Raw genomic sequence first — 18,233 nt, 5'->3', positions numbered from 1 at the left:
CAGTTTTGATCTGATCTTCAGTGTCCTAAAATTATATTTATAGCATTCCTGCTAACAAACTGACAGTGGAGCCAATTTTTCCCATGCAAAATTTTTGTACATAATACCAGCTTGTGAGGTTACTGTTGTGCCTCACTTGTGGCAGTTGGCATGGCTTCCAGACACTGCATGGCATGCAACCATGCAAGCCAAATTCTAGTGATCCTGTATAGGTTTTTAAACAAACCCCAACAATTTCCCATCGGGAAAGTAGTATGGGTAAGGATAAGATCAAGATCTGAGAAATGGGTGATTCTATCAGTTAAGTAATAATTTCATAGAATCATAGAATCATAGGGGTTGGAAGGGACCTCGAAAGATCATCTAGTCCAAATAATATTATTTTATTAATAAAAGCATATTGCCTAATCCATTTGCAAGCAAGGAAAGATTCTCATAAAGTGACAGATCAGCTGAAGGATATAAGTAGTGCCTCTATGCCTGCACACATAACACAGGATCTCATGTTCTATCTCTTCAGTTATGGCTAGCAGTGGCATTCAGTTTTAAATATTTTACTTAATTGATACAAGAGGAAAAATGTAGATGTGCCAGTATCTTAAGTGTACATGCATTTCACATAGTACTGTGTAGACCTTACACTGGAGTCATTAATCTAAATGGGTTTATTAAGTTTTTACAAGACAGTAGAGTTAATAATTCTTATTCTTGCTGACTTTAAGTCTGCATGTAAGCAAATATTTCAATAGAACACAGGGTACAACTGGAAGTAGTTAATGAATCTGAGGGAACACAGCTGCCTTTTGCAACAAAATATTTGTCTTCGAACTTTGGAATAAGATTGTTTTTTTGTTTTGTTTTTTAACCTCCATCTAAGCAAAAACCCCCCAACAAGCCAACAAGAAAATCAAAACCCTAGTTCCAAATGACCGTTATTTAATTCAACAGTAACTTCTACAGGGCTCTTATGGATACTAAAGTGAGTGTCTTTCTGCTTCCTTTCTTTCTTTTCATAGCTGCAGCATGTGACTCTGGCAGGAACTGCAAGCCAGTCAGTGGCTGCAGGCATGATGATTCTCTCGTGGTGGAAGGACTTGCTTTAAAAGAGAAAAAGCAATTTCAGGTCTGTGGCAAAGTAGTGTTACCGAGCTGGGGCTTACACTGTGTGCTTGGTTACATCGCAGGTGGAGCTGCTGCAGTGGCTATCATGTATGTTACATTTGTTTTGCCTGGCCTTTTTTCCTCTTCTAGAGCATGATCAGAGATGCTGGTGACACTTTGTCCTTTTTGGGTTGCACAGTTCCCTTCTTTATTCACTAAGCAATTCTGTTAACCATTCTTAATCATCTGAGAACCCTGGGATTGCTATTACAGGTTCTTCACTAGAACCTTCCCTCCATCCAAAAGGCTCAGAAAAGCATGGGAAGGCACGGAAAAAAATGAAGTGTGAATATCAGCGCAGAGCCCAGCATTGATTTAAGAGATCTGCTGAGTGTCCCATTCTCACTTGCTATCTTGTGTGCTCACCACACCTTGCTAGCACTGAGCAGTTAGAAGGACTGTAAGTGATTGTCTCTCCCCCTTCCATCATAAACTAGGGCACTGCATCTGCAGTTCCTTTGTACAGCTTTCCACCCTGGCAGACCCAAGGTGCCAAGGAGATATTAGGCAAAACAGCAGAGGCAGAGCCTGGGCTGCACTGTGCCAAAGAAATAAGTTGTAGTGCTGTGGCAAGGCTGGAGATATCAGCCTTGTGAGGCACTGGCAAGACCCTGATGAGCCCTCCTATGTGACCAGGGCACGACTTTTCTCAAGAGTGCTTACAAAGCCTTTTGCTCAGGGCATACTGAGTTCAGAATTTGGGCACCAAGCCAAGGCTGTGGCTTGGATCAAATGGCAGTAAGTCACACTGCCAGAGTATTGTCAACAGAAGTTCAATTTTAATTCCTGTTTGGCACTTCATACTGTCAAAGCATAGCCTCCCCTGTCAGATTTCAGTTAAATCAAGCCACAAATTCAGTAGTTATGGGGAATTGTACATTGACCCACATATTACATTGTATTTGTTTTCATTTCTTAAGAGGTAAGAAAAGCCTTTCAGGTGTTTAAAACATATGTACAGATGTATCCTAGATACATTGCCAGTGCCAATTTTCATCCCCAGTGTAACAGAACTCCAGTGTTCCCATGCATGTATACGCCCAGAGTTTACTGTCTGTGCTCCTGCAAGATTCCCCAGCACAAACAGGTGGGTGAATTGTGGGGCTACTCCCACATGTATTCAAAGCTGTGTAAAAAGGATTGCAGCCTGAGATCCTAAGAGAAATTGTAAGCAAATGCTAACAATGATGTAAAGATTACAGACGTGTGATAAATTTTGCATTCTTTGAAAGATACAAAATTCTTTCTCAGCTGGAGCTAAATCCAGAAAAAGCACTGCTCAAGAAAGCTACATTATATATTGCAAATTTAGAGAACATTAAGAAGACTGCACATGGAACCAAGGTGGAAACTAGCTGGCATTGCAGTAGGGAATCAGATGGAGACTGAGAAAAAAGGTTAGCCAAAAAAGTCTAAATAAATTTCACTTCAGCAAAGAGTTAGAAATCTTAATACCCTGTTACAAACTCAAAATTCACCAAGCAAGCTCATTATGTTGCTTCTGTTATTGCTGCTGGAATAGGAAAAGGACATGAATTGGACAAGAAAGATGACCTGCATATGGTAAACACCTGTTACTTTAGAGGAAGGAAGCTTGTATCACTCTCTTCAACTACCTGAAGGGAGATTGTAGTCAGGTGGGCTTAGGCTCTTTTTCCAGGCAACCAGCAACAAGACAACAGGGCATAGCCTCAAGCTGCTCCCAGGGAAGGTTTAGGTTGGAAGTTAGGAAGTACTTCCTCATGGAGAGAGTGATCAGACATTGGAGTGGACTTCCCAGGGAAGTGGTGGAGGCACTGTCCCTGGATGTGTTCAAGGAAAGGCTGGATGTGGCACTTAGGGCCATGGTCTAGCTGATGTGTTAGTGTTGGTCATAGGCTGGACTGGATGATCTTAAAGGCCTTTTCCAGCCTTGGTAATTCTGTGACTCTGTGAATTCTAGTTGTGTGTAAATTTTGAGAGCTACAAGAAGGCAGCCATCTGACCCATTATCTACAACCAAGTGCCACCTTTGCTGTAATATTTATATTTGTACTTTTTACTATCTGTGTTCTTCAGAGTGATTAATGGGAAACTTCACTACAACTTTACTGCTTTGGATAACTTCATGGATCGTCTGTGGGAAAATAAGCTAATTCCAGGTAAGGGCAGCTCCCTACCTCCACAACTTGTTACATCTGTTTGCTTGTATTGTACAATCATCAGAAGATCCTTAAAGAGCTTTGCCAAAGCTGATTTTGATACAAATTCATTTTTTCCCTACTTGTCTTTACCTGATATCCATGTAAATGTAAACACTGTGAGCAAAACACTATTAGGGCAATTAAAACAACATAAATGGTTTTACATGGCTTTCAACAACAGTGTGAGATGTATGAATTGGGAAATGAGATCTCTTGGAGGGGAGAAAGCTTTGTACACATTAACAGGTCCGTGAAAGGACCAGAGAAGCAGATACTGAAGTTATAGCTTCCCTTGAATTTCTGCAAGCATGCACAGTTTAAAGTTCTGAGTCCTGAATCTAGGGTGCTGAATGTTAGTAATGATTACTGTAGTAACTGACAAGTAATGAGTGTGAGCAACCTCAGATCTGAAATATTCCTGGTGGGGACATGTAGAAACAGGAGAGAAAGCCCATTTAATGATGTGTCTTCATTAACAACTTTGTTTAAGATAATTCAGTAAACCCTTCATTAGTGAAAAAGAGAGAGCATTCACAGAAAAAGGAGACTGATATTTTTTTTCTTTTTCAGGATTTGAATTGATGGGGAATCCATCAGGATATTTTTTAGATTTTGAAGATAAAGAGCAAGTAGTAAGATGGAGAGACTTAATTACACTTGTCGCCAGCAGATACATAGGTGAGTTAAAAAAAAAAAAAAAAAAAAAGAAAGTATTAAAAAGCCTTGTTACATATTCTGTTGTAATCCCTTCTAACTGCCTCTGAACTGTGAAGAATTTAAAGACTCTGGATTTCAGCACAGAAGAAGAAAAAAGCCGTGACAGAATAGACAGTGGAATAATAGCTCCTTTAGTTGTGCTGATCCAGGCCCAACACCCTGAATGAGTAGTGTTCTGGGTAGCACCTTTGGCCTGGCCAAAGGTAACTTTGCTACGTTGTTGTATAGTAAACCCCCAGCTTGCAGTAGGACATGATAACCTGAATAACTGATAACCTGAATACTTCCCACATGTCAGCTTCAAATATCTCTGATGAGACAGAAACAACAACCTGAGTTAAGGCTAGGTGAGTGCCCTCACCACCAGGCTGTAATGTGTATCACCTTTTTCTCACCTGTCATATTTTTCAAATATTGCTGCATTTGATTGAAAATGAGAGATCATTTTGAAGCTACCAAAATCACATTTCCCTCATTATTAAAAACAGGTAATATTTGTACCAAGTTGTAGCTCTGGGTGCTAAACCTCTCATGCACTGCTAATTGGTACAATTGCCTGGATCAGGGACTAATTGAGGGGATTGTCTGAATATGCACCTCACTGATAGATGAGGCCTTTCCTACAGATAGGTACGGACTGGACCATGTTGCTAAATGGAATTTTGAAACGTGGAATGAACCAGACCACCATGACTTTGACAATGTGTCTATGACAGTGAATGGTAAGCATGTTTTGGAGCACCTTACTAGTGTAGTAAAGTGAGATAGGTATGAGGGATGAGGAGGATGGCAGGGTGACATTGAGAAAGGAGAGGTGCTGGTAAGAAATAAGGTAGATAGGAGAGATAAGAAATGTGAAAGGTATACTTAGTCTGTTTTGCTAAGGTCATGTTACTGACTACACTTTGTTCCCTGCTTGGACATCAGTATAAATACAGGGATAGTAGAACAGGGAAAACGGAGCAGGAATTGCGCTAGGAAGAGATAGTTCATTATTTGGATATAAAGTAAGATTACTTGGGTTAAGGGGCTGAAGGGTGGAATAAGAGGAAAATTGTTCATTGACAGATGCATGCTTTGAGAACCTGTCCTTATAAGACCTTTGGAAGAACCTTGTGAATGCAGCTGAGATTTTGATGTCTTCTCATGTTGTCAGTGCATAGGAAAGAGGAGCCCTGGGTTTTTTAGATCCTTCCAATAAATGCAATAATGAGTTATAAGATATCCCTGTAATTTTAGATCAAGATTCTACTTTGAGTTACCATCTTTGATACATATATCTGTTTGGGCTTCAGGATTTCTCAACTATTATGATGCTTGCTCAGAAGGATTAAGGGCAGCCAGTCCTCTGCTAAAATTTGGAGGGCCTGGAGATTCCTTCCACCCCTTACCCAAATCACCTATATGCTGGAGTCTTCTGTGTCATTGCTACAATGGAACCAACTTCTTCACAAAGGAGACTGGTGTAAGGCTGGACTACATCTCTCTCCATAAGAAGGTCAGTCCAAGATTTCACTATAAAGCTACTTTTAATCAGTTTGATCCAACTTACATTTCATTCTGATTTATGAAGTTGATTTCCAGATGAGCACCCAGTCTATAGCAGGAAGCATGGCTGTGGATTCTAAGAAAACTTTAAAGATGTTCACTCACAAGACTTCAACTCAAAGCAAATTTGCCTCTCCCTAATTCCCTGGGGGAAACAACTCCTCTACCTCTTTTCAATTTTATATTCTAGGAGGAGGTCATACAAACAGCACATGCTGTAATGTATTGGGTAAAAATAGTAATACCGTCTGGTCCACTGCTTCTCAGGGACTCCAGGAACATGTTTTCAGAACATTTATGTCTGTATGGTATGTTTGTGTGTTTACAACTGTTTCCTCAATTTCACTAAGCAGATATGAAGTATTGTTGCAGGGAGGTGGGAGTTCTCTCTATATCTTGCAACAAGAAGTAGAAGCAGTTGAACAAATTCAGAAGCTGTTTCCAAATTTTGCTTCTGTTGCCATATACAATGATGAAGCAGATCCAATGGTTGGATGGTCCATTCCACAACTGTGGCGAGCCGATGTGACCTATGCAGCTATGGTTGTAAAGGTAACTCAGTTCTTTGAAAGTCTTGCCATGGTAGAGTCTCCTGATGTGTTAATGCAGTTGCAAAAGTAGACTAACAGGCAATTTTAAAGAAGCTACTTAGAATGACAGTTCCAACAAAAGGAGAGTTCCCTATTGATACACCCAGGATTTCCCTGAATAGTGTGTTTTCAGTAGCTTTATTTAGTTTGTATTAGTTTTCTTTATCTTCCCTTTAAAAAAACAACTGAGAACTATCCTTCCATGTGTTGGAGAAGGTTTCAGATATTGTCAAGTCCCCCAGTTAATCCACCTAATTAGACTACACACGTGCATCCATTCTCCATGCAATACTACTGTGATAATCTGACTGCTACTAGCTATTATCTTACTTGTGTAAGACATAATTAAGAAGTCCCTTGAGCTCTCATTGTAAGCCCATTCTTTCATTTTGGGTAGTGACTGTATGTGTATTCCCGTTAATTACTGCTAGGAATTGCTGCTGTTGATCTGCAAAGCAGAAGAAGAGAATGCTCAGCATTCCTGCCCCTGCCAGATGTTGTGGCCTGTCCCCAGAGCAAGCTCGGCTCTTGCACCTGCATAGCAATAGTTCCCACTGCAGGCCTGTTGCTTTGTGAGACACTACCTTATACAGCATCAAGAGTCCCAGGTTCTCGTGTGCAAAGTAGTAATTCCCAAACCTGGGAACATGTATGTCACCCAGAAACAACCAGCTGCTTCTGTGGAGACCAAGGCTCCCAGCTCCTTTAGGTTGCAGTCTTCTCCAAAGGAAAGAGTCACAGAGTGCATTGCAGGGAGTTTGTGAGAACAAGCAAGTATTTATAATGACATGGTGATATGAGAACAAAAAACACATCCAATGGAAAATTAACCCTTGAATGGTTAGGAGCTGGAGCTCTGTGTTCTTCAGGGACACGATTATTAGACCTTTTCATTTGTCAGCCTTCTGAAGTGCTGTTTCATTAGGATACCTAGATACAATCTGGTAAACAGAGACCTTGAAAGTTCTGCCACTTTGCAGGAAAGCAGCATGGTAACCAGTGAAATTACTGGGAGGACTAATTCTGTGTTAGCATCAAGTGGGTAAAATGACTCATTGAGGAACAGAGTCCAGGACCAAGACACTTGTGTAATGGGTACAAAGTAACTCCAGAGTTGGACAACCATTTAGATTTAATTCAGATGGTAAACCCAGGTGTCTTAATTTAATATTCAAGACATAAAAGTATCATTTGTAATGCAGTAGCCAAGGAAATGTATTCATAGTTTTACAGAGTACAAGTAATAGTTATTTTAGAGAATTATTACTCGCAAAATATCTGGATACTTCAGATTTTCTAGTGATTAATGTACCACCTAAAGAAAAGCTTCCCTGAGAGCTGTGAAGAAAAATCTAGTTCTTCAGACTTCTCTAAATGGCAGTGACAGCTCTTTTCAATGTGCTACAATGATTTTTTTAAAAATACAGACATCATGTTTGTTGGATTTTCTCCTGCGTGAAATTCCATCTTCTCTATGACTTTGCAGGTAATCATTCAGCATCAAACCCTGCTCATTTCCAGAGCCAACAACACTATCAACTACACACTGCTGAGTAATGACAATGCCTTCTTGAGCTACCACCCCCATTACTTCACACAGCGGACCCTGACAGCACGTTTTCAGATGAACAATACGAAGCCACCTCATGTCCAGATGGTGCGGAAACCAGTGCTGACTGTCATGGGCTTGCTGGCACTGCTAGGTATAGTAACCAGTGATTACAGAGCACATCAGTATCCTCTTCTACCTAGAACCTTCCTGCCTAAGACGGATTATGCCAGCCATTTCACCATAGATAAAAGCAGGATTTATCCTACCCTTTGTTTTCCAGCTGTGTTAGGAAAATGAAACTTAGTTTCCTGTGAGAAATTAGTAGCTCAGGAGGTGTCCCTGACAGTCTGTTATCCATCTGATTAAATTTACTGATTTGTTCATACAGTCTGTATGCCAACCCCTCCTTTTTTATTGACTGGTACTTCCCTCTTGTGTCATTACATCAGGCTGCAAATGACTTTTAAGTAATCCCTACACCTGGAAGACCCATGCAGTATACTGAAGGGAGATTCTAGTTCACTGTGTTGCTAGCTGAACTGCTAAGAGTAAGAACTGTAGTATGTGCATGCTCTGCTGTTTTAAAATCAGCCTGGCTGAATGCTATACCTGGTAAAACAAGCTATAACATAGCTTAACCTACAGATCCCCAGGTTTTGACCCTTCCTGAATTAGAAACTGATGCAAAACTGACTAGCAGTAATGCTTACAGAGTTGTCACATTTTTTAAAGGAGAAAAGCAGGTTTTTGCAGAAGTAAACAGCAGTGAAGGTGAAAGCACTCAAAACAGCGCAATTGGTGTCCTGGCATCTGTGCACACCCCAAGTAAGATGCAACCCTCAGACAGCTGGCAAGCTACTCTACTGCTGTATTCAAGTGAGGATAACAGAACTTCTTCCAACATCAGCACTGTCACAGTGAATGCCACCCACTTCCCCAAACTTAGAGGTAAACATCATGTAGGCAACTCAAATAATTATCTTTAGGCGAGAATGTCTCCTGAAACACTTCTGTTGAGTTGCTTTTTATTGCAACAGTGAGTTTCGTTTGCTGACTTTTTCTCTGATCTGTTGGGTACTCGCAGATCTTCTGAGATGTGGTGATGCTCTTCTAGAAAAGGATCTTTCTTAATGTTTGCACTTTGACCCTGCCTTTAACAGCAGCTACAAGTGCTACCTTTTTTTGAAAACTATAAATCTCAGTGGCCTTGGATGGATATTGCCAGGCAACAGTTCCCTTACTGGGGTAACTCCAAGACAGCCAACATGACCACATGATCACACAGCTGATGCAGTTGTCCAGTGAATGTGTGCAGCACCTGTGCCAAAAATAAGAGGGTTTCCATGCTGGTCATGGGAGTAACAGCTTGACATTTAAATTTGTCAAATACAAATCATAGAGCATGATAAGAGTGCTAGCCTCATGACTTTCCAGTGGAAACCAGGCTCCAAAGTGCAGAAATCACTTTTGAGAAGGCAGACTTAAAGACCTTCTGCTAAATGTATTCTTGTTTATCTTAAATGCAAGTAAGGGGTTTACTCTCTTTCATTTGTGTTCCTAAAGAGCTGGCATATGTGACATATTACCTGGATAACAACCAAACCAACCCCTTCCTGAAGTGGAAAAATCTTGGAAGCCCTGACTTTCCTTCCCCAGAAGAGTTCCAGCAAATAAGGGATGCTGAGGTATGGCCATGTGTTTGGTTAAGTGTTGTATGCTTGAGAATTGGTTAACTACAACTAAAGAGACAAGAGATCAGCTCAGGTAGTCAAAATTTCTGTAGTCCACAGTCATGCATATTTCATGTACATATGAAAATGCACTTGCAGTTACACAGAAATGTAGGTGACACACAACTGATACCTCTGCATTTATGTTAGACAAGAGACTAAATGTAGTTTATCAGCTTCTTTGTTACTGGCCTACCCTTGACTAAGGAAACAGAGCTAGTTCCACCTTGTGCTCCATTTGTGCTCAATGGACATTAGCCCAGTTTGTGGGCTAATCAGCTGGATCAGCTGGAAAATGGGTGAGATGGAAGTCTTCCAGTCTGAAGTACTTTGGTGGCTGTAAGCAACTCACCAGTACCAACTCTACTGGAAATTTACAGACCCAAAATAAATACACAGTCACTTTACACTGATTTAGCAGCTGGCCTTTGGGTGCCAAAAAGAAAGATTTTTCACAGTCCTTCTCTTTGCCTCTAAAGGACCCGGTGGCAACAGGCCCATTCCCATTGCCTGAAGGTGGCATCCTGACACTGAAGCAAGACTTGCCTGTTCCCTCAGTCTTTCTTATCCACATCTGTGCAAGACCCAGATCTGTTCCTGATCAAGTAAGTGTTGTATTCTACTGTTAGACTCACCAAATTAGAAACTGCTTCCTGCTTGAAGTCTCACTAGGAAGAGCTGGACAAGTATTTGGACCTATTGTTAAAAGACTTAGCAAATATGCAGTTCTTCTCTCCTTTGATGAGAAGCCTCTCCACAGCATAATTCAAGAGAAAGCATTCCACAGCAAGTGATGGGAGCCATCACTGAGATAAATGCAAGTTTATCCATGGTGGGAAAATAATAATGCAGTATAATGGACACTTCAGTATCCTTTTAAAAATGACATCATGTGCTACCAGGCTTGACAACAGCTCTCCAGTTAATAATTTATACCTAAAATTAAAAAGGAATCATGGTTGTCCTAGATTAGACACTGGTATCTGCACATTCAGTTCCACCTATGCTCATAGTGATGCCCACAGCCTTCGGAGATCCTCTGCAAGGATGACAGGTTGGAGACATAGGCTGCAAAGCCACAGAGTCAGAAATACTGTTTTTTACCCCAATTTCAATGGAAAGAATCTAAGCAAATAATTAGTAAGGAAGAGTGAACACAGAAGTCTGGCCTTGCTGATGGGTTTGTACCATTTTCTTACATGAGCATGTGTCTTTGGACAGGTGACGGGTGTTCGCTTGATCCCTCTCACAAAGGGGCAGGTCATTGTGCTGTGGGATGATGGCTGTGTAAATTCAAAGTAAGTAGGATTTAAAATAAAATGGATATAACTGTGTTACCAGCACATTACTCCCTAAGTTGCCACCAGTCTTAGAAAGTGAAATGAGCTCACAAATTAATGACTGTTTGCTCCTTGAGAGTGCATTTGACTGACAAGATGAACTGTAGGACCTACATGCAGTAACTGTGGAGAGCAACCCTGACTAATTTGCTGACTGAGCAAGGAAATCTGCCAGTTGCTTACCAGCACCCAGTGGCATTTTTGAGGGACTTGTCTTCAGCATAGCAGACAGGAAGATCCGTGATGAAAGTTATATTAGCAGTAGGTGCCTGAATGGAGTCTTGCACTTCCCTGTAAGGGCTGTAAGCTGGAAGAAGAAGCCTCCAGTTTCTTGCTTCCGCAAGCTGTACTAAACTGGAAACCCTCTTTAGGTGAACTGACAAAAGTGATCTAATGTACATCCATACACCCTCAGGAAGCACTGGCTTTAGCTCCTTTTCAAGCCAATCTCCCTAGACTCTTCAGCCTTGATAACCCTGGTTTGGGAGTAAAAGATGCTTAGCAGTTTATGATGCTGCAAGTACCCAATATAGAAAGTCAGCCTGGGTGTTCTGTGGGCTGTTGGAGCCATGGTTCTTCCTCGTACTGGCAATTCATGCCACCCCACATTTGGTAGGAATGAGTCAACTGAATATTTCCTATTTTTGGTCCTCCATGTTGAAATGGCCCTGAAATCAGGATTTGATTGCTCACTACACATCATATGTATTTATTGAGCTGTCTAGTTTTCTTTTCCAGATGTATAAAGACATTTGAAGTGGAGTTCTCACCAGATGGAAAAGCATACCAGCGGATTAATGCCAAAGACACAATATTCACTCTCTGGGTCTACAGTCCAGGTAAGGCAAGAATACACACATATTGTGTAATCTGTGATGTTAAGGGTGCCACTCAAGAGCATATGAAATACCATTTAGTAACTACTGAAGGTACATACCTTGCTAGTGATGCACACTCTCACCGCGTGTGTCTTCTCTAAGGACCACGTTCTCAGTGAAAACCTTGTTCTCAAGGACAGCCACTAATTGTACTTGTCATGAGGACATTATTAGGAATATTCCTTGTTACAGAAATCAAAGTCACCCAGCTGTGGGCCTGGTAAGCAAAAGTTTTGTTTCTATTTGTAGCTGGTGTAGGAGCATGCAAAAAAATGAGAACAAACACAGTTGTTCCACATGACTGGAGCTTGGTGTTGTGCTCTTGGTAGTAGACTCATAGCAAGACAAGTCTGATGTTTGAGCTTAGTCCCACAGGTATTGGCTGTGCCTGTGCCCAAATCTGTACAGTCCTCTTGGGGTAGAGCAGAGGAGCAAACTGCCTTGGTGACACTTGTTTTGTACCACTGAGTCTTGAGGTGTTGAACTGCCTAAGGATATGGCACGAATGCACAAATAAGTGGGAGGTCATGTCCACTGGAGGGGTTGCTTATCTTGGATTTATTGTCTCCTGAGCTGCTCCAGAGGAAGCTCACAATTCTGCTCTTGTCATGGTCACCTGTCCCTGTTCCCATACCGCTTAAGGTTTGATGGTCTTAAACTATTGATTTAAACTATTTTAAGAACAGAAGAAGTCCTCTTGTAGGACAGTTTGTCCTGGCTATCTGAACATGTAAAGAAGAGACCCCCTCTTTACTGTTTCCTAGATCTTTCTCTTTAGCCCTGACTAGCTGCCTAAGTGTTAGATATTTCACTTTTAGAGGGCAGTGAGTTTCATCTTTGTCAATAGGCAAAGCTTATTCCAGAGCCTGTGGTCATTCCTCCTCAAGTACAGCCTAGATGCAGTAGAAACATACCCAGATGAAAAACACTGAAAATAAGGTAGTGATGTTTTCTTTGGGCTTTTTCTTTTGTTGTTTTTTTGGCATTTTAAACCAAATATGGTCTAATCTGCAATATGACTGTCCAATAAGTATTACTAGTAAGCACTGATCAGAGCTGTGTGAAACACAGACATACCTTCCCTCAAAGTGATATTAATAAAGAGCAATTCTTAGAGGTTTTTGCCAGAAACACTAGCCTGAGAAAGATTTGGCTGGTACATAATAAAGTTTAGAGCTATTACTGCAATGTAAAGGCTACACAGGTAAGCAAAAATCACGGCTAAGACAAATCTCCGAAATTATTATTCATTATCATCTAGTGTGGCACATCTGACGAACCCACCATTTAATTGCTTGTTTCTAAGAAAAAAAATTAAAGACTGCTTGAAAAAACTCATATCTCAGAAGCCTTTATTGTTAGGTACTTCCTTCTCACTCACTATTTCTAGCATTCTTTTTTTTAAGAAAAAAAAAAATACTGAAGCATACATGAAAATCAAGTAAATAGATGAGAAAAATAATTTATATTGCTTTTGAGATTAAAGACTCTGCTAGTGAAGGCTTTTTGCTTTGAACTGGGTCAAGGGGGAAAACCAGCAGAGCCATATAACATAAACTCACAAACCTTTGGAGCAAGTGATGCTTCTTCCTGAGTTGAGCAGAGGGTTTTCAGTCAGCCTGCAAGCCTCTTGTTCTGCTTTTTTGTTGATCCTGTCCCCGCATAATCTGTTCCAAAGACACAAATGAGGCAGAAAAGGAAGTCAGAAGAAAGGAAATTACTAGTTACAGATTGCAGACGATGTCTTAGCCTTCTTCCTAAGGGACTGCTGGGCCAGCAGTCCTCTAGCTGTGCTTGTAAATCCTGATGAGGAAAAAGGAGGTTCTTGGTGCAACAGAATAAAGAAGAGCCAGTATTTGACCACCGTGAGTTTGTAGTAATTTTTGCTTAGACAGGCACCACTTCCCCAGCCCGTTCCACAAACCTACATTTTGTAGGAGTAGTGCCTGCTTCACATCCTCCAAGTACCACAGGTGTATCAGCCTTTCCCATTGACCATTTCTAACCTTTTCATTTGCAGGAAGGTCAGTCTCTGGCTTCTACAGAGTGCGTGCCATTGACTACTGGGGGAAAGCAGGCCTGTCCTCTCTTCCTGTGGAGTATGTTGAAGCTTTCACGCGACTGTGAAGAGTGGTGCCTGACTCGGTGAATGCTCCCTGCAAATCACAACTCCCCTGAAAAATAAACTCCTCCCAGGCTGAGGAGGGAGTATTGAAAGGACTTCATTAAGCAAGTTAGGAATGCAACTTAGAAGCAACTGCCCCTGTTAACTCTTCAGAGCTCTAAAGGCCACGTTATCAAACAGCCACAACTTACAAGCCAACTGGAAAAACTGTAAGAGGCTGCCATAGGACTGGGATTCAGCTTGGTAGCTAGGGATTATGGGAACAAATATTTATTATTCCCTGGTTTATGCTGAGCTAATGGCCAAGACAACCAAAGATGTATCAAGGTCACAAATGGCAGCAGGAACAGGACCATCACTTTACTCTGTAAGTAAGGATGGCAGCAAAAGCATAAGGAGGACCTCTCTGAGAGTGAACTGGTGGCCTGAGCTTCCAGGCTTACTTGACACAATGGTTGGATGAAAAAGCACACAGCAACTAGATGCGTTTGGAGCATGAAGTGAAAGATCCCTGCTTTCCCACTGGCTAGTCACACATGCTTCAGTGGGCTATTTCAGAGCAGTTGCCATGTTTTCAAATGTATGGGGTTCCTCACCCTCTCACAGAGAGGTTTCCATCAGCTCTCTCTGCATGTATGGCTGTTATTTGAATGGCAGAACTGTTCCCCTAACACAGGAGGGGGTAGCTGCTTGTTCTCAAAGGGGAAGGCAGGAAATTCCAGTCTCCAGGCTTCTTGCCTTCTCTGCTTTCTGCTTTTGCCTAGGTCACCTGTTGGCACTGGTGCCATCAGCTGCTGCCTTTTTGTGGTGGAGGATCTAACCCTGAAAGCCCCTCTTTCTCTCCACTGCTGTCACCTAGCCTGGCCTTCTACAGCCCTTAGAGCTAACGTCTCTCCCAACTGTGCCTCTCTTCTCAGACAGTAAGGGACCTGTGGCTTGGCTTTGGGTGGCCAGGAGAAAGCTGAAATGCTAGTTAGAACCTTTTGTATTTTCATATGACAGGACAGCAAGCTCTTGAATGTAACAGGGCTGCCACTGACAATCGGTTAGGAAATTACCAAGAACAGTTTGAACTTACGTGCTTTGCAAAGCATGTATAGAAGTGTGTGATATCCCAGATCATGGGGCTGCAGAACACCTCTGGCTGCCCTTGCAGCTGCCAAACACTTTATGTAACAGCAAAGTTGCCTGAAATTGCAGGGGTGTATTTTCACTCTTCCCTTTTCACAACTGGCACAGTTTGAACTATGCCTTTAAAATGCTTGTAGAGGGAAGGATAATGCCAGTGAAAACATCTGGAGTGTTTTCTGTAAGAGGAGCAGCTTTTCACATAAACAAATCCCCTACTGCTGTCTTTGCTGACATCAGCCACCTTCCCAACATAACAACAAAGACTGTGTATTTGATGAAGCATTCAGTTCTCAGACAAAAATAAACCAAACAGTAGGAGAGGGCTGAACTACCTCAAATGGCCTCGCTTTTACAGCACAGAAAAAAAACAAATACAAAAAACCAGTATATATTAGGTGAGGTTTTGTATTTCCTTACCTTCTGGTTACTTGGTCATGTGCTTATGCTGAAAGCCTTAAAGATTCGTTTTGCTGCAGAATTCAGATGGAGTATTTCTTGCCTCACTCAAGTTTGGTTAAGGAGCACTTCACATGCTAATCTGCCAATTCCTCATCCATAAGGGCTTGTGCAGAACAGAAAATGGCCATTGGAGACTACTTAATTGATAACTTTTTCAGTTCCAAAAAGTTAATGAGAAGTTCTACTTGGATGAAGATGGTAAATACGTATTTCAAAGTTGTTACAGTTGCCCCTAAGAGAAGAATCAGAACATGCAGTGAAATAAAATCGAGCAGTTAGGACATACTGTTTTGCAGGTATGAAGTGGAACCACAGAAAACATGACTATTTCAGAAAAATTCAAGTATAGTCTCTTGAGGGGACTTCAGTGTGTCTGAAGCAGGGGAAGATACAAGAGTTTGGGGGACATGTTACCCTGTTAGGATGCCCTATTTGAGTAGCCTCTGCTTTAAAAATTTCCCACACTGACAATCAGAATCCAGCAGTCTTCATCAAACCAAGGACTGTTCACTAGTTACAGGTGTTGGAAAAAAAACTAATCATACCTTTTGTGAAGACTGTTGATTTTCCCATGCAGGCATATAGTAGAAAATGTGAAGGTGTGCAAATAATGAAAAATAGAAGAGCAAAAATCACTGCCTTATTTTATTTAGTAGACAAATTATACCTCACACAAGTGAGGTCAGTAATGGCATGTATGAGGCAAATGATGCAGAACCCATGAGTCCTGGTGGAAGGTTTGGCTTTTGCTAAGGTGCAGAACAGAGAATGGTGGTTCATGTGCTTTTCCCCTGGATTGAAGTCTGTCCCTATGACAATTGGGTTCCTTTAGGGCGACTTAACATCTTTCAGAAAGTTCAAGGCTGGGAGTTCTGCTGGCCCAGGATTTGTGCTTTTCAGCAGTGACAGATATAAGGCTTGCAGATGCCTCTTTGAAGTGGTTTGTAATCCTCATGCTTACTTTTGTTGTCTTGTTAAAAAGCAAACTAAGAGTGCTGTTTTCTCTAAAGTTTCAAGGTTAAATTTCATACCTTGTTGTATTGCTTACTGAAGCCCCAGAAAAGCAGAAATTCTGTTTGCAAGGGCAGAGCTTATCAATTAGATGCAAATAAAATCCAGTTTCTTAGAGTGAAGTCCATCCACTTGGAAAATCTGTCACTGGGTCACATTTTGAGGGCTTCTACATGAAACATCATACAAAGTGTGGAAGAATCAGTGCTTTTTCAGGTGTTTTCCTGACAGTGGGAAATATGCATAGCAAGCAGAGCTGACTGAAAATGGTCCACTGACTGTGCAGAAACAAGTAATACTCGGCAAGATTTTTTTCTTCTTCTTCTTTGCTGCTTTGGTATAAACTTACTCCTTTAAGCAATAAGCAAGTATAAACAATTGCAGCGGACACCAGAATTTGATATTTCCAGACTTGAATTCATTTCTAAAAAGTATACAAGTTTTTTTGGGGGATTTTGCCCTTGTCTTTTTTATAATGTAATGTCTATAGATGAATGCTATTTAATAATTGAAACTTGAGTTTTCTATAACCATCTGTTACTGACTGTCTGATTGCACAACTTCATGTTTAACTCTACCATCTCCTCTGTACGGGGCAGTGATCAGCCTTCCCCCTCAGTTTTGAGAGTGCCACATGTGCATAGATCTAAGTGGGAGTAGCAGATGCTTAGTAGTTCTGTAGCATCAGAATGAAAGCAAGACTGCAGAGCACTTAGGTGTGTCTTGCTGACCATAAATCCAAGTTAGAAAATCTAACTGCAACTGCAAGATGAGATTGTTTGCCTGCACTTCAAACACAAGTTTCTGAGGCTGTGTAACAGTTTAGCAACTGTTAAAATGAATGTGAGGGTAAAACCTTTAAAAGGAGTTTTTTTATATTGTCTGTGTATGTCCTTTGTTACCATGTTTATGCTACCCAATAAAACCAGTTTTTAATCTTTCACATAAACCCTGTCAAAACAGGATCTGATCATTGTGTTCTGGAAACCACTCATAACTCATTTGTCAACAGCTTGTTCTCAAGGTATGAAAGCTAGCTTGATTGCTGCAAGTTCCAACATTACATGAAAATGAAGCATGAAGAGAGTGTGACCATAAGAAATTTCAAGGCTGAAGTAGGACCTGAAATGCATAGATTGCCTGTTACCAAAGCTGAAGGAAAACTGGTCTAACTCAACATGATATCGTAGTGTCAGATCTCAGGACATGCAGTGTCCTTGCTGGGAGGAGGTTCACTGGTGTGTGAAGGACAATATCATTGCAGGGTTCCTCCTGCTGTTGCACAGTTGTAATCTTTCTGCCAACACTAAAGGACCTTCTGAGGACAAAACAACAGTTCTTTTAATTTGTAAACTGCTTTTTCTTTCTCATGTTAGTGGAAAGTTTGTGCAGGACAGAAATTATGACCTGGGACCTATACATGCACTTAAACCCAGGAATAATAGACTGGTTCTCATCAGCCAGCTCAAACAGCATACAGAAGTGTGTCTGCCTCTGGACGTACGCCACTCCATGACCCTTCCCCACATGAGAAAGGGAATCAGGAAACACAAGGGAGACCTGTGGGTTGAAATGAAAACAGATTTAATAAAATAATAATAAAGAACTACTTCTAATGCCTTTACTAATATGAAATACAAAGTTATACTCAGCCCGTATAGTGGTCGCGAGCTGCACTACAGCTGCAAGGAGAGAACAATGGTTGCAGCAAAGGAAGGGCAGCATTGAAGGATGATGGATGAGACCCTCCAGGGATGGTGACCATTAAGGGAGAGCCCTGTCCCCAGCAAACTGCTCGATTTGTAGTG

At 41.3% G+C, this 18,233-nt stretch overlaps 2 protein-coding genes across 7 annotated transcripts in view; one reads left to right on the top strand and one right to left on the bottom strand.

Moving 5' to 3' along the window:
- Positions 1–13,740, bottom strand: part of SLC26A1 (solute carrier family 26 member 1) — a 34,587-nt gene extending 20,847 nt beyond the window's left edge. The window contains exons 1-2 of one of the 2 annotated variants that reach the window (XM_051642970.1): positions 13,706–13,740; positions 13,266–13,366 (exon numbers count right to left, since the gene is read on the bottom strand). In XM_051642970.1, coding sequence (XP_051498930.1) covers positions 13,266–13,366; positions 13,706–13,713 — 109 coding nt within the window. In that variant the 5' untranslated portion in view covers positions 13,714–13,740. Of the gene's footprint in view, positions 1–13,265; positions 13,367–13,705 lie in introns of those variants that run through there. The other variant, XM_051642971.1, reaches the window with a different exon arrangement.
- Positions 1–17,374, top strand: part of IDUA (alpha-L-iduronidase) — a 45,926-nt gene extending 28,552 nt beyond the window's left edge. For 2 of the 5 annotated variants that reach the window (XM_051642974.1, XM_051642975.1), the window contains exons 2-14: positions 1,017–1,123; positions 3,220–3,302; positions 3,915–4,022; positions 4,688–4,783; positions 5,357–5,559; positions 5,982–6,161; positions 7,686–7,902; positions 8,484–8,699; positions 9,315–9,436; positions 9,961–10,086; positions 10,703–10,779; positions 11,560–11,660; positions 13,720–17,374. In XM_051642974.1, the coding sequence (XP_051498934.1) occupies positions 3,269–3,302; positions 3,915–4,022; positions 4,688–4,783; positions 5,357–5,559; positions 5,982–6,161; positions 7,686–7,902; positions 8,484–8,699; positions 9,315–9,436; positions 9,961–10,086; positions 10,703–10,779; positions 11,560–11,660; positions 13,720–13,826 (1,587 nt within the window). In that variant the 5' untranslated portion in view covers positions 1,017–1,123; positions 3,220–3,268 and the 3' untranslated portion in view covers positions 13,827–17,374. The remainder of the gene's footprint in view (positions 1–1,016; positions 1,124–3,219; positions 3,303–3,914; positions 4,023–4,687; positions 4,784–5,356; positions 5,560–5,981; positions 6,162–7,685; positions 7,903–8,483; positions 8,700–9,314; positions 9,437–9,960; positions 10,087–10,702; positions 10,780–11,559; positions 11,661–13,719) is intronic. The other 3 variants (XM_051642972.1, XM_051642976.1, XM_051642973.1) reach the window with 2 other exon arrangements.
- The last annotated feature ends 859 nt before the right edge of the window (positions 17,375–18,233 follow it).

Source organism: Apus apus, chromosome Z (genome assembly GCF_020740795.1).
Source record: "Apus apus isolate bApuApu2 chromosome Z, bApuApu2.pri.cur, whole genome shotgun sequence".
Lineage (NCBI taxonomy): Eukaryota > Metazoa > Chordata > Aves > Apodiformes > Apodidae > Apus > Apus apus.
Note: the sequence above shows the minus strand (reverse complement) of the source record. Positions and strands in the feature narration are given on the sequence as shown.